This window comes from Amblyomma maculatum, chromosome 8 (assembly GCF_055883805.1).
Source record: "Amblyomma maculatum isolate TAMU_Amacu chromosome 8, ASM5588380v1, whole genome shotgun sequence".
NCBI classification, from domain to species: Eukaryota; Metazoa; Arthropoda; class Arachnida; order Ixodida; family Ixodidae; genus Amblyomma; species Amblyomma maculatum.
This window is the reverse complement of record NC_139351.1, coordinates 128,882,790-128,896,486: the sequence shown is the minus strand read 5'-3', so window position 1 is coordinate 128,896,486 and position 13,697 is coordinate 128,882,790. Positions and strand designations below refer to the sequence as shown.

General features: G+C 46.8%; 1 protein-coding gene across 2 annotated transcripts in view; it reads right to left on the bottom strand.

Moving 5' to 3' along the window:
• Nucleotides 1–13,697, bottom strand: part of LOC146182546 (gamma-interferon-inducible lysosomal thiol reductase-like) — a 94,973-nt gene that overhangs the window by 10,991 nt on the left and 70,285 nt on the right. For both annotated transcript variants that reach the window (XM_084577675.1, XM_084577676.1), the window contains 2 exons: nt 1,245–1,397; nt 950–1,027 (listed from right to left, as the gene is read on the bottom strand). In XM_084577675.1, the coding sequence (XP_084433801.1) occupies nt 950–1,027; nt 1,245–1,397 (231 nt within the window). The remainder of the gene's footprint in view (nt 1–949; nt 1,028–1,244; nt 1,398–13,697) is intronic.

Sequence of the window (13,697 nt, the reverse complement as noted above, 5' to 3'; positions counted from 1 at the left end):
CCTAACGGGCTGCTTCGCTTAAAATCCTCAGTGGTCGAGTGTGGTGAAGTCACAGCTACATGACCTCACGCAAGAATCACGTTAACCGTGACGTAGCGCGTTAAATCAAATTGCTTAAAGCTTAGGATATAATGCGAATTAAAGGTGGCCTCGCGTCTCAACTAATTTAACCCAATTAATTTTACCTAAAATTTACACTAGGTTTCCGGCGCGATTCGAGCCCACGACCTTTCGTTTCCGAGCCAAACATGATACCGTATAGGTCACGCAAGGCCCGTTTGTACGTCTCGGGAACGAGCGGAGGGTCTATATGAATGTCGTGCGGTCTTTCACGTAGAGTGGCCTCTTAAAACTGCATGCTAATGAGTGAGGAAATAGAGACCAATGCAGGCTGCTATCACGTCATACACTTATGTATAAGGCAGTGCTTAAGTGTCCCCTAGTATATTTTTTGTCATCCCATACCATATCATTACCCGCGAACACACATTTACCTTGATATTCTAAGTTCAGCTGAAGCCGCCAAGACTGCATCAATGAAGAAATATTCAGGGTCGATGAACTACACTGATGCGAAGAAAATGTGAAAGCACACACCCTTACGGCTCCGCCTATGTGGCAATGAGGAGCACATAAAATACACCTTTGGCAATTATGTCCCTCCGGTGTTGTCCTCATTACCGTGCAAATGTGGTGCCGTCTACAGACTGTATTTTCATTGTGCTGAGTAATTTGCCGAGTCATTCTAGTCCTTTAATTTCGCCGACTCATGCTCACGGTGATCTTAATTTTGCCGAATCATGCTTAGTCATAATTTATTACTACTAACCATCTATTACTGTTACTCGATCAGTTCAATCGCCTACTTTACCTATCGAGCCTTCGGACACGCCGAGGGACTATTCTCCTTCGTGGCATTCATAATGATTGCGCATTAAAACTCATTTACCTGCAGCAGGTTTCCGTAGCACTCCTTGTCCCCGTGCTGGCAGTCGAAGCTGAACCACTTGTTCGGCAGCTCTCTCCTCTATGGGTACGCAAAGCAAGATAAAGGCGGAAGTGTAACAGTGAAAGCGGGCGTACTTACACGAGAAAAGAAAACTGAAATTTCATTAAAAACAAAATCCTTACCAACTGCATGTATACGGAAGGAACAAGACAGAACATTTGGCGACTTAAGAGGTGGTCAGGATGAAGCGATACAGTAGGTATAAACAAAATCATAGGTCCAAAGCTGAACTTACGGACGCTTTGCCATAAGGGACAAGCTGAAGCTGAATGATGTTGGACAGCTCGGCGTACGTTGAGTTGAGCTCTTCAAGGACGAAGTTTCTGCTGTCCGGACAGTACGTCTCGTAGAAGACTTCCACCGAGACCTTTGGATCATGCTCGCATGCCTGCGCAGATGGTAGAGGCGAAACATAAGTATTACATAACCCATTTACATAACGTTGTATAGTGTGCTTAACTTAACGTCACGTAAGGGCAGATAGCAATACATCTTCAACCCTTCCTAAAAAGGCACTGGTATTGCTGCAGATTTTCAAGCCACTGCTTCTCCAAATTACTTCTGCTGCTGTTGCCAAACAAGCTGCAACCGGAATTTTTTTACAGCTATCTGAAACATGTCTGAATTTTCATTCATAGAACAGTCACTTTCAACATATAACCTAGAGGCAAGCACGCACACCTCTCGTCAAAAGTTTAAAGCCGGGGAGTTTGCTTCCTCTGTATACTGCGTGACTACTGACTGGTAATGATTTCCCAGTGTTGTAAATGTCCTGAAGGTTATAAGCAGATTGTTGGCCCTGTACTCTCCAACGGCTAGGACTTCCAAGGATGGTGCAGGAGCCCCACCACAGGACTGAGAAGCAAACGCCGTGGGCTATAAACTTTTGACAAAGGCTGTACATAGCCAAATATGTCCTGCCTTCTACTGAAATTTCTACATAACCGCTCCGGATGGACTTGGGAAGCGAAAGTGGAAGCCTTTGTCAGGCTCTGTAGCCTTTAGTTTTCGCTCCGGCTTTCTGTAATAGAAAGAAAGAAAGAAAGAAAGAAAGAAAGAAAGAAAGAAAGAAAGAAAGAAAGAAAGAAAGAAAGAAAGAAAGAAAGAAAGAAAGAAAGAAAGAAAGAAAGAAAGAAAACAATGCGTGATTATGAATTTCCTGCGGATGTTCGACGGCCGCGTAATGTATTAGGCAGCTAATCAGGCATAGCCAAAACATTCAAAACGTCAATTTACCCTCTCAGCCCCCTTACAAGCTTTTTTTTTTCCTCAAATGCAAAAAAAAAAAAAAAATCAGAATTCACAAGTTTGGCAATAGAAATCGAAGTCAAAATGATGCCTTCAATATTAAAAAAATATATATATTAATTTCGCCACGCTGAATGAATTCCGCAACATGTCAGCCACCATGACATTGAAGCTTTCGTTCCGAGGCGGCACAGATGGCGCGAACTCAGCGCAACCCACACTGCCTGTTTATTTTTTATTTTATTTTTTGCAACTTCTGCGTGTTACTCCTAGTTTGCGTTACTTATTTTTAGACCATCTGGTGACATTTACACTTTACTCATGAAAACGAGAACGTTATATACAGACAGGATATAAAAAGAAGGCAGCTAAAGGGATAAGTTTATCTTGAAGCGTCCTGTTTGGGCTTCTCAGGCCTAAGCGACACCAGACTCGTTTCCTTCCCTCGCTTAGCACGACCTGGCCACCCACGGCCGAGACAGAGTCTAGCCAAGGCCACCATATATTCTGGCCAGAGTCCACCCACTACTCTTGTTTTTCATTCCGTAGCCACACAACCTCGTCTCGGGGGAGCACGCATCGCTAACTGGCCTTTTCGCCGTGACTGTGGATGAGCTATCTGCGTGGCAGTGGCTGTGCACGAAGGGGGGACGGGACGCCTCCGAGACTGGGAACAATGCGCCAGGCCGGCGACGGAAGACGAACAGTGGAGGCCGTGCCGTAATGATGCGCGTGCTCGGCTCGCTGCCTTTGTGGAACAGCTGTCGCGACGGGGGCGTGCCGGTGCGAAGAGCGTGCCGCCAAGCAGAACAGCAGTCTTCCCAAGCACCGAGGGGGATCTGTGCTTTCGTGGAGGTACTTGTCACCCCATTGTCGAAGAGCGAAGTCGACCGTCCGCTCACGCAACTTGTCACAATGAATATATTTTCTATGCCTGTTTAACCGCAGAAGTGCACTAATGCTTCGTCAAAGCATCCATATCCAGTGACCACACCAAAAGAGACAGAGGAGGTGGTCTAATTGTCAGCCTACAATGGTTCTTTTCATTTCTCGTCTTTTGTTTGCCATAGTTCATGAGTTTTCTCGCTTTTTTTTGGATTACGTTGTACATCGCATCGTTCTACATCGCCATCGCATCGCATCAACTTATTCTGTACTACGTCTGTTTTTATTTATGTTGTTTTCCTCCTTACAATAATGGCCCAGTGGGGGCGATGTAGGTACTCTGTATAAATAAATAAATAAATAAATAAATAAATAAATAAATAAATAAATAAATAAATAAATAAATAAATAAATAAATAAATAAATAAATAAATAAATAAATTGGTATCCAAATTTTTATTGGAGAGATCGTTAACAAACACTGCAAGTTCAGAACGGCAGTCAACAAAAAATCGTTCCAGGGAGAATGGTCAGTAGCATTGAAGCTACCACACAATAAAAGTGAGCAGTTCAATCAATATCTCAAAGTTAAAAAGAGACGTTAGTAGACTCAAACGCGATTTCAAAAAAAAAGAAAAAAGTAAGAATCGTCCCTAGACACTTATCACAAGTCACATCGCGTCTCTTGATTTCAGAGACAGTTGACATAGCAGCGGCCCCGCGACGCAGTTTCGGAATAACTTCGACTTCACGTCCTGTGCACTAAGCATATATACTTTCGCTTAGAAGGTCATTGCAGCAAAATTGTCTACGCGTACAGCTTCTTGCAATGGGCGGCAGCTGCTGTCAAACACCTTTCATGCTTCCTCCTACTGTCAACGATGCTCGTGCCTCGTTTACATTCAGATGAGATTCCCCGCAAAGTAGCGATTGGCCACATCCCCGTGTCGCCGTGCACCCGGTAGAAAATTGGCGACCGGTTTTTCAGAGGGAGGACTCCGCCATGCGCTCAACCGATAACGAAGTCCAGCAAGGCCGTACGCCCCGCCCTCCACGCCGCTTTCGGTCACTTCACGGACGAAGGATGGCGGTTATTGGCACTGTATATACACAAGCTCAGTAGAAGAGACTGAGCACGGCTGCGGATTGAAAGAGCCCGTCGACGAAGTTTTTATGCAAAAGAGCCCACCTGCTGCAGCATAAATCGCCGCCGTCATCACGCTGCGGCGTCACGAAACCACCTCGGGATGGCTGAGCGCTTATTGGACGACTGGGTGTGTGACGCCGTATGAAATCTTGTGACATGGCCGCTGGTGTTGGCTGTGTGCAGATGTGCCTACAAACACAAACAAACCCTTAAGGGAGTAAAATGAGGGTAGCATCTCCTCTAGAGCATTCCCATGTAGGGCCACGGCACACTCTCCAAGTTGTGGGGCATATTTTCGTCGCTAGGAATACTGAATGCCTATGCTATATGGTCCGCAACAGGAGCTCATTTTCACTCGAAAACATTCTAAACACTAGCAGCTACCAATATTTTAACAGAGATTTTATAAAGAACGAATGACAAAAGCTACTGACCAGACAAGAGTTGTGCACGCGGTCAGTGGAGAGAAGCAACCAGGCTGTGCGAAAGAGCAAGCAGCTGGTTCACAAGAAACGCGCCAAATGCCATCGCGAACACCACGCTTTATAGTCATCTAATTGCTAACCTCGAAACACTCGATGCAGCCGTTAAATACCTGTCAATGCTAACTGCATGAAATGAACATGATTTGAAGAGAGAATGTGCCAACAGCATAGCATTACGTACATTCAGTGGATCTATCCTTAGGACAGAATATCATTGCCACTAGAGAATCCCCCTTTTTTTACTCCCATAATGGCCTATTCGTGTTTAGACAACTCCATATAGCGCGTCCATGTAGCCAACGCCGCGTGAGTCAGCTGCTTGTTAGCGGAGAGAGCAATACAGAAGTATGCCGCTGAAGGTGGAGTGGTGGAGGAAGAGAAGCAGGTCGAGTGGACTTCAGAAGTTAAAGCTATGTCGCATTCTCAAAATTTAACGTAATTATGACTCCCCTAAATGTTTCTGGTCACGGATCTCAGATAGCAGAATATATCGCCACTTTAAAAATTGTGATCACAGGAGAGATTCCTGGTGTCGACGTCACAAGTTATATTTGAGACGCTACAGCTGCTACACTGGTTAATTCATAGTTACTGCGCTTTATAAAAGACGAGGCCTCAACCGCCTCAGCTTAAGTCAGTAGAGTTAAAAGCGTTTCGGAAGGCTATTTTCATATCAAAATTTGCCAATGACAATGTACCCTGTGGCGATATTTCATATGCTGTTTTACATTGCTGGATGCGAGCTAGCAGTGTAACGGAAAAAGCAGTGCAACGTGAGGGTCCGTCCCGTTCACATCACATCACATCAGAACAGAAGGACGAGTGCGCCATATTAACGAGCTAGCCGCTCTTGTTGAGTCAGGCGCGGAAAGAGACGCGGAAGTGCGCAACCCCTTTGTTGCCATACTGACGGCCAACTTGAATCTTCGACAGACGCTTAAAAAGCCCAGCGTCACCGCGCTGAAATAGATGAGAACAAGGAACACTCATCTAGGCAAACAGCACAACTATCGTTTTACGATGTCCAGCTGCGTATAGTGCATTTTTGGCTTGTTTTTTCATTTCCCGCTTTGCCTTTTCTTTTGCTTTTAGTATCTCTGCACGCTTGACACGTTTCACCGAGCCAATCACACTGATGCACCTATAGCGTTCCTCTTTCGGACGAACAATTAATTTGCCGCGCACTGCGCTCGACCCTGGCCTGTAAGGGTACAGGACGTCCACAGTGCTAGCCACCTTCAGGTAATGTCACTCTTTCTGAAGCACCGAAGCGCTCACTGCGGCCGCTTCCGATTCGAGTGCTTTCGCCACTCAAGTTTCGCTAAGGTCTTTCGTCGAGGCAACTATAGCACCTGTGTGACTTTACCTGCGGCCGACATACACACCTGCTGTTGCTACAACGATGCGCGCTCGTACTCGCGACATGGCTCTAGTCATATCGCGCGATAAGCGGTGGAAGCCGCCATCGATGTTTTCGTAAACATGGTCCGCGGGGCAGACTCCTGACGAAGCAAACATAAGGAAAGTCCTGTACAACCTCGCCTGGCTTCTGATAGCATATGCCGACGCCCTTACTCGAAACTTGGCAGGCTGGAACTCGAAAAGAAGGTCGTTCAATCAAACTATAGTGAATGAGCTCTCGGAAGTTTTCAAGATCGGAGCTATGCGCGTTTCAGAGCGCTCGCTATTATGACTTTCGTTTTGTTGTTATCCGTACTGCGGGGCTCATTGGCTTTCCCCGCTTACTCTATCTGCGCTGATATGCACCCGTAAACCGAAGCCAAGTTACCGAGTATCATTTAAGTTGCAAAACTGCTTCACTCAATGCTTAGCCATGTTAGCCCTCAGCTGTCAAAGCAGGGAAGGAAAAAAAAACAGTGTATATATTTCATGCAGCGTTCATTTCTTTTTCCCAATTTATTGGCCTTTTTTATATAAGAGCATCGGCTTAAACATAACACAGGCGCGACCTCGGCGCTGCTGCACATATGTAGTGAGCGAATGGACCTTTGCCTGCCGAAAACTTTGATTTGGCTTTAATTAGATTGTGACCTATATATTTTTTACATGCCGCTTTTTACTACGCCCGCGTCATCAGTTTTAATCCAGCAATTTTCGTTCTGCGAGCCTCTAACGTATTCTGGCGTCCTCTGCGTATACCTGTATACGAGTGTTCTCTAAACGAATAAAGCGATCATCAATTGGTAGTCAGTCATATTAGAAGTGTCAGTCACGTCTGTGGTTTTCTTGGACTCTGTGTTATTTTCCTTTTGTCGAAGTGGGAATAACCCTAATGTAAAATTTTAAAAAGAAGTTGACTGCTTGTGCTCACTTATTTTACGCGCTTACAGCCTGTGACGACAGGTTTATTATTTGTTCCCCATCTGACAGCAGTGCAAAGCACCAATATGCGGAGAACCACATGTACACAGCCGCGAAATTCGAAGCTAAACTTTATTTGAATTGTCACAGGTAGCTCACCAACTTTTCAGTCTCATCTGGCTTTTTAAATCATTATCTTCCTTGCTTTTGCTTTTATGTCCGCTCCCACGAACATGTAAATGTCGAAGGTAATAGTTTTTCCCCTGCTTCACAACTTTGAATACTTTACATTTTGGCGGTATATGCACCCGCCGAGCTGGCTCAGTGATTACAGCCCGAAGTCGCGAGCTCGAATCCCAGCTGTGGCGAAGGCGAGGTGCAAAAGACCCGCGTGCGGTGTCAGTGCATCTCAAGGAACCGTAGGTAGCAGAAATTAACAAGGAGGCCTCCGCGAAAACGGCTCTTTCTCAGTACCTCACTTTCTCCTTCATCCCCTCAAGACACTGTCGAGGTGCCCACACCGTGAAATGAGGCCCTTACTGCGACGCTTTTTTTTTTTTTCCTCGTAGTTCTTGTTCTATTTCGTTAACGTCCTCAGAGCTTTCACAGTGCGTTTATGAACAAAAGAAGTAAAAAAAAAAAGTGCGCTTCTCAGCACTATACCGCTGTGAAGAGGCGTGCGAGGCGCGCTATACGGTCGCAGTGCTTCGTCAGTTCGCAAGGGGAGATGAGCAAGAAAGCCAAGGACGGCCGCACAATGCTGCGACCCACGGACCAAAGCGGCGTCGCCGCTGCACAGGGATCACTCGGCCAAGAACAAAGCAGCGCGTGACACGGGCCGCACACGACAACACTCGGAAGGAGAGGACCCCACTCGCTAGAACAGAGCACAGTATATATACTCTCGCAAGAACAAAGGAGGCCCCGAGGTGGTGGACGAGGAGGATGGGCACCGCACTGTTTCTTCCTTTCCATATGGCTCAGTGAGACACGGTGGCGGCGTAGCCCACTAAACCGAGGCACGACGGGGCAGGACAGACTGTTTAGTCTATTCCGGTCTCGGAAGCTCTCGGCATCAGCGGTGGTACAGGGCGTCACCGTGGCACGGTAGCCGCTTAGCTGGACTCGCAGCTGGTACCTTAGTGGAGAAGCGAGAAAGTTTACGTTCCCTCGAAACAGCGTCAGTCTTAATTTTTATTTCCCAGTTCTATATATTGGTTTAGGATTGTACCGGTTAGTGGATCAAAATTTCCAGATTTCGAGACGCAAGAGCGTTGACGTATACCGGCTTACCAGATGCCTCCTGCGCACAGGCATTTGCAAATGTGGGGTCAGTGCGCATGCGCAGGAGGAATTTGATTATACATTATATATACTTCTCCGCCAGAACTTTCCCGCTGTGCAGAAGTTTCTACGCCGCATGTAACGCGGCTACACGCGCCGATTTTGAAACAATCCCAGTCTTCGTTTGTCGTTCCAGTTATCTGTCTTTGATACTCCTGTTAAGATCCTAGCAAATTAGAAAGCGGGGAACGGTTACTCCAAGTGTCTACGAACCACAAAAAGTAGGGCGGAGGTCCGTGTAGGAGGTTGCTGTTACGGCGCTATTTCCGGCCACTAGTCAAGTACTACCGGCGGGAGATGAGCAGGTCAGAGACGTATGTACTGCAGCTGCTTGTAGAGGAAATGTTTCAGGATCGACTCCCTACAGCAGCGGCACTTTGTACGAAATAATGACACATGTATTGTGCGCAGAGGACACCGATAAGGGTTTGTTTCGCCGCACTGATGCATGCTCACCTGCACTTCTTACTTCTGCGCTACGAGACTTTCAGTGCCCAAGCCGACAGCTCAAATAACGGGCGCATCATCGCAACTTTCTGGTTCGTTTAAATACACTGAATTTCTCCCCGTGAAAAAGTTTTATGATGCAACACCCTCATACAGGATTTATCATAGAGCGTCATGCGAATATCATACAAAGTTGTACAGTATCATAATATACCATTCGTTGTATGACATTGTACAACACTTTTGTGATGTTATTGCATCAGAAATCTTTTTTCAGTAGGGGCACGTGGGAGCAATTTTCCCCGTCCACTCTCTTATCCTCCTCCTCCTCTGTCGCACATACCTCCAGGAGTCAACTGTTTTTGTTTCGGCTTTTAAATGATTTATTTCCTTTCTTCGTTTTCTGCCTATCACCACCACCAAAGCGTGGCTATGGAGCTCGCAGCATGCTCGACAGCTCCTTCACTCTGGCGGTGACGTTTGTGTTATTTCCTTCCAAACGGCTCTTCGGTCAGCCATTGTTTCGGCGGCAGCAGCAGCAGCAGCAGCATGGGGCGCCCCGGCCGAGAAACTCTGAAGACCGGTTTCAGGCCACAGCTGGGTACTGTCCCAGACACGCGCGCTTATGTACCGGCGGTCTTCATCCAGAGCTAATGGAGAGGGATCCTCCGGGACAAAAAAAAAAAAAAAAGAAACGAGGTGGCTCGCATGAACTGTCGAACACGCGTCCTGCCGTACCGTATACACGCTCTCATTGCGGGGATTCGGCACTATAGTTGCCACAGCAGGCTTTTCGCCTCGCTTGAAAGCGACCAACGTTCACGATTTGTGTAACCTAGATACGCCTTTTCTCGTGATCCGGCGCGTCAGCATCAGCCGCCCTTATCAAGAGAGTAGGGGTTCTTTCCATGGGGATAACTATGTACTGACCGCATATTTATAGTGCTCATTTTATAAACGCACTATAGCACAGTCGCATCACCCTTACAGCACATGCGCATCGCGTTTATTTCTGCCTTTCTTGCCAGGTCCTTCACGTGCTGTACTCCCTTGCGTGCGGGTTGCCAACTAGAACGCCGTTTGTGGTTTGGTTTGGTTTGTGGGGTTTAACGTCCCAAAGCGACTCAGGATATGAGAGACGCCGTAGTGGAGGACTCCGGGAATTTCGACCACCTGGGGTTCTTTAACGAGCACTGACATCGCACAGCACACGGGCGCCTTGCTTTTCGCCTCCATTAGCACCCCGAGAAACGACGGCATACGTGGACGCAGCCACATACACCAGAACAGCGGGGCAGCACAACAGCAATGTGGTAACAACGGTGATTGACTCGACGCTACGCGAGATCACCAGCGCATCACTACAAGACTGTACGATAGTCGAGGCTGAGGAAGCGGCCGTCGCTCTAGCGGCAGCGGAGGGCTATCGATCTAAACGGTCTCTAACAATCTTACAGACTCACAAACAGCAGAATCGGGCACAGAGCGCTCCGCATACTCCGCTCTGGCGGCCACAACACAACGACAACCAAACGAGAAACCAATCAAGCATACGATAGTATGGACGCCGGCGCACGTGGGAGTAACAGGGAACCAAGAGGCGGACAGGATAGCTCGATGGTACGCTTATTACCGAGCATCCAACGTAGGCGACCCCGAGGGGAACGAACCTGTACCCCAAGATTATTCGGCGATACTAAACCATTACAAGGGCTGCAGAAAGCGGTACCCACCACCACACAACTCCCTTAGCGGAGAGGACTCAGTCGCGTGGAGGCAGATACAAACGGGCTCGTACCCGAACCTACACGTACTCAACAAAATGTATTCCACACAGTACACTGACAAATGCCCTTGGTGCCAAGAACCACCCACGCTGTACCACATAACGTGGGCATGCCAGAGGATAAGCGTGGTACCCGTTTTAAGAAACCCGAGTGCAGAGCAATGGGAGGGAGTGCTCTCCAGCGATCGCCGAGTCGACCAAGAAGGTCTGATTCGGCGAGCACAACTGGCAGCAGCATCCAGCGGAGCCCTGAACTAAGGGCAACCGACCTTTGTCTTAGAAGATGGACGAAGCCATCTGAAAACAGCAGAAGACAAGCCAATCTAGAGCTAAATGAAGTTTTTCACTCACTCACACACTCACTCACACACACAAACACACACAAACACACACAAACACACACACACACACACACACACACACACACACACACACACACACACACACACACACACACACACACACACACACACACACACACACACACTCGCCTCCATCGAAATAACGCCGTTCGTGTTGCCTCGATAACAAAGATTAAGTGGCGACGCAAGTTTGTTAGCTAAGCGTGGAATATCGTCCCGTATATAGCACTGCTTATAACTGCCCTATAGTTTTGCACGTAGTACAGCGCATCATGCTCTCGCTTCATCCGTGTCTCTTTATGCGCTCTCGAACCTTCTTTTGATCTGTATGACTCGATTCGATGCATCCACTCGTTCGGTCAAAAGCACAGTAATCGGCATCGCGTGTCAGAGATAATCGGGGGATGTGTAAGCAAAAATCGTGCCATGGTCGTGTCTGGTTGTAGTAATTGATGGTTGACTGGATAGGCGACGACGAGTTAATGAAATCACTGTATTAAGCGATTATTTGGTGAATTAAAGAAAAAAAATTTAAATGGAAACAGCGGTACTCAAAGGTGTCAAAATACTCAGAATGAGAAACCAATGCTTGACGATGCTAATTAAGAAACTTTGTAGAGTGTAATTGATTAACTGATTGAAAATATTTGAAAAAAGAACTGAAAGATGCAATGGGCTCCTGTAATGAAGAGCCCACCTAGTGTTTGCGTGAGGTTGCCCCGGCTACCTCAAGCTTCCTCCGAATAAAGTTGTTGACGTCATCACTCAATTGCCGGATGACAATTGTAAGTCCGGTATAAAGAAATGTTGTATCATCAGCGATGTCATAAGTCATTGTGACATGAAAGTGTCGAGCCGTGCAATTCACGAGTCATGAGACGAAGTGCTGAGCCACATCGTCGAGTGGTAGCATCGGAGGCTGAAGATATTAACGGACAGTAATGGTCGGATATTAACGGAGTGAGTATGTAGATGTAGAAAAGCGTCGACTAGGAGCCACCAACGTCGCGCCAACGCTAATGCATTCTTCAAATGAAGTTTCTGTGGTCATCTACGTTTTTCTGTAAATTACAAATTAAGATACTTCCGCCAATTAACCTGATATTCGATCGTTACTGGCCTATGACAGCGCTAGACGGTGCTGCCCAAGAAAGCTAGGCATATTAAGCACGTGCGAATTAGTGAGGCCATGTTGGGGGCCGAAATATTATGCGCAATATGAATATGTGTTTAAAAACGGGAAAGACAGACAACCTTCATACTGCTCCTTGACATCTAAAAGCTGAAATACGCTTTTTTTTTTCAATAAGTAAAACGTATGAGAAGAAAAAAAAAACCGTCTATTATCGCGATGCCGTATTTCAAATTTGTTACCCCAGTAACACTGCTGATCTTAGGAATTCTGCGAAATAAAGAAAGCACCAAATGCGCGATATAGCATGCCTCTTTTTTTGTTTGTTTATTAACTAGAATGGAGAAATTAAATGGGAATGCAATTAGCTGGCGCAATATTTACAAGAATGGCCACCTTTCGTAGCGGACGCGCACTTCCACACGTGCTTCTGACACACGCGGAGTCCAAAGTCGAACCCGCACATCCCACAGCCCTGTTTTAGAACGTTTATAACGACGCCGAGCTTCATTATTTAGTGCTAGTACCTTCGCTATTGTAACTATTACTTCAACGGACGTAGCTGCATATAACTGCGTCCCAGGTGGCGCCACGGAATCAATCAAGCAAGAGCTCCAAGTAGATCATTTTTCAGATGCTCTAAGCATATGCACTCCAGAAAATAGCGAACATAAAAAACAAAAAAAAAAAAGGCACGCAGCTTATGGCAACGCAGACTCCACTACGAGGCTGATTGAAAGTAAGGAGAAAGTATACGATATCGGTGTTGTCCGGGTGGGAACGGGCGGCCGAAAGATAACGAACCAGTTCTTATCGGCCGAGGACCACTTCACCAGAGCGGGCTGTATGAGGCCGGACATGACGTACGAATGAAGAAGCCCGCGGAAAACAACGAGAGCAACGCTTCCAAGCAACCAAACAAATAGTAATAAAAGAGGAATCTTCAAATGCGATGTGTTCACTTGAAGGCCGCGAGCACTACCCACTGAATGTGAACGCTTCGTCATGAAAGAAGAAAGGGAATAAAATGGAAAGCATCTTAAAAAAATAAGGGAGAATGCAGAAGGAAGGAAAATACGTACAATTTACAGCCCATTACGACAGCAGTAATAAAAACCGGTTGCGCACACTGCCCGGAGCATAGAGGGCGAAGTGCGGTATAGACAAAAACCGCCATAAAATCTTTTCACACGGCATTCGCCTCTGTGAGCGAGGGCGAGCGGCCTGACCCTTTACGGCTCCTCTGCCGACTCTCCTGAATGGGGGAATATTCGCTCACGAAGTCGATCGCTGCCATCTGCTGTACTAAGAGAGTTTGAGAGAGCATATTCAAACGACTTAAGGGAAGCGAAATCTGGCAGGATTTCCGACGCTAGTGGGCATGTTTTAATCGAATGAAAGGGGCGTGGTTTTGTCCACTATAGAGAGAACTGCGGCATAGGAAGCGGTGATCATTCTGAGGTAGAGTTGAGAGTTTTGCGCTTTTTCTAAGTTTGTGCTATTGGCTTCACAGATTTGGTTTTGGCTGGC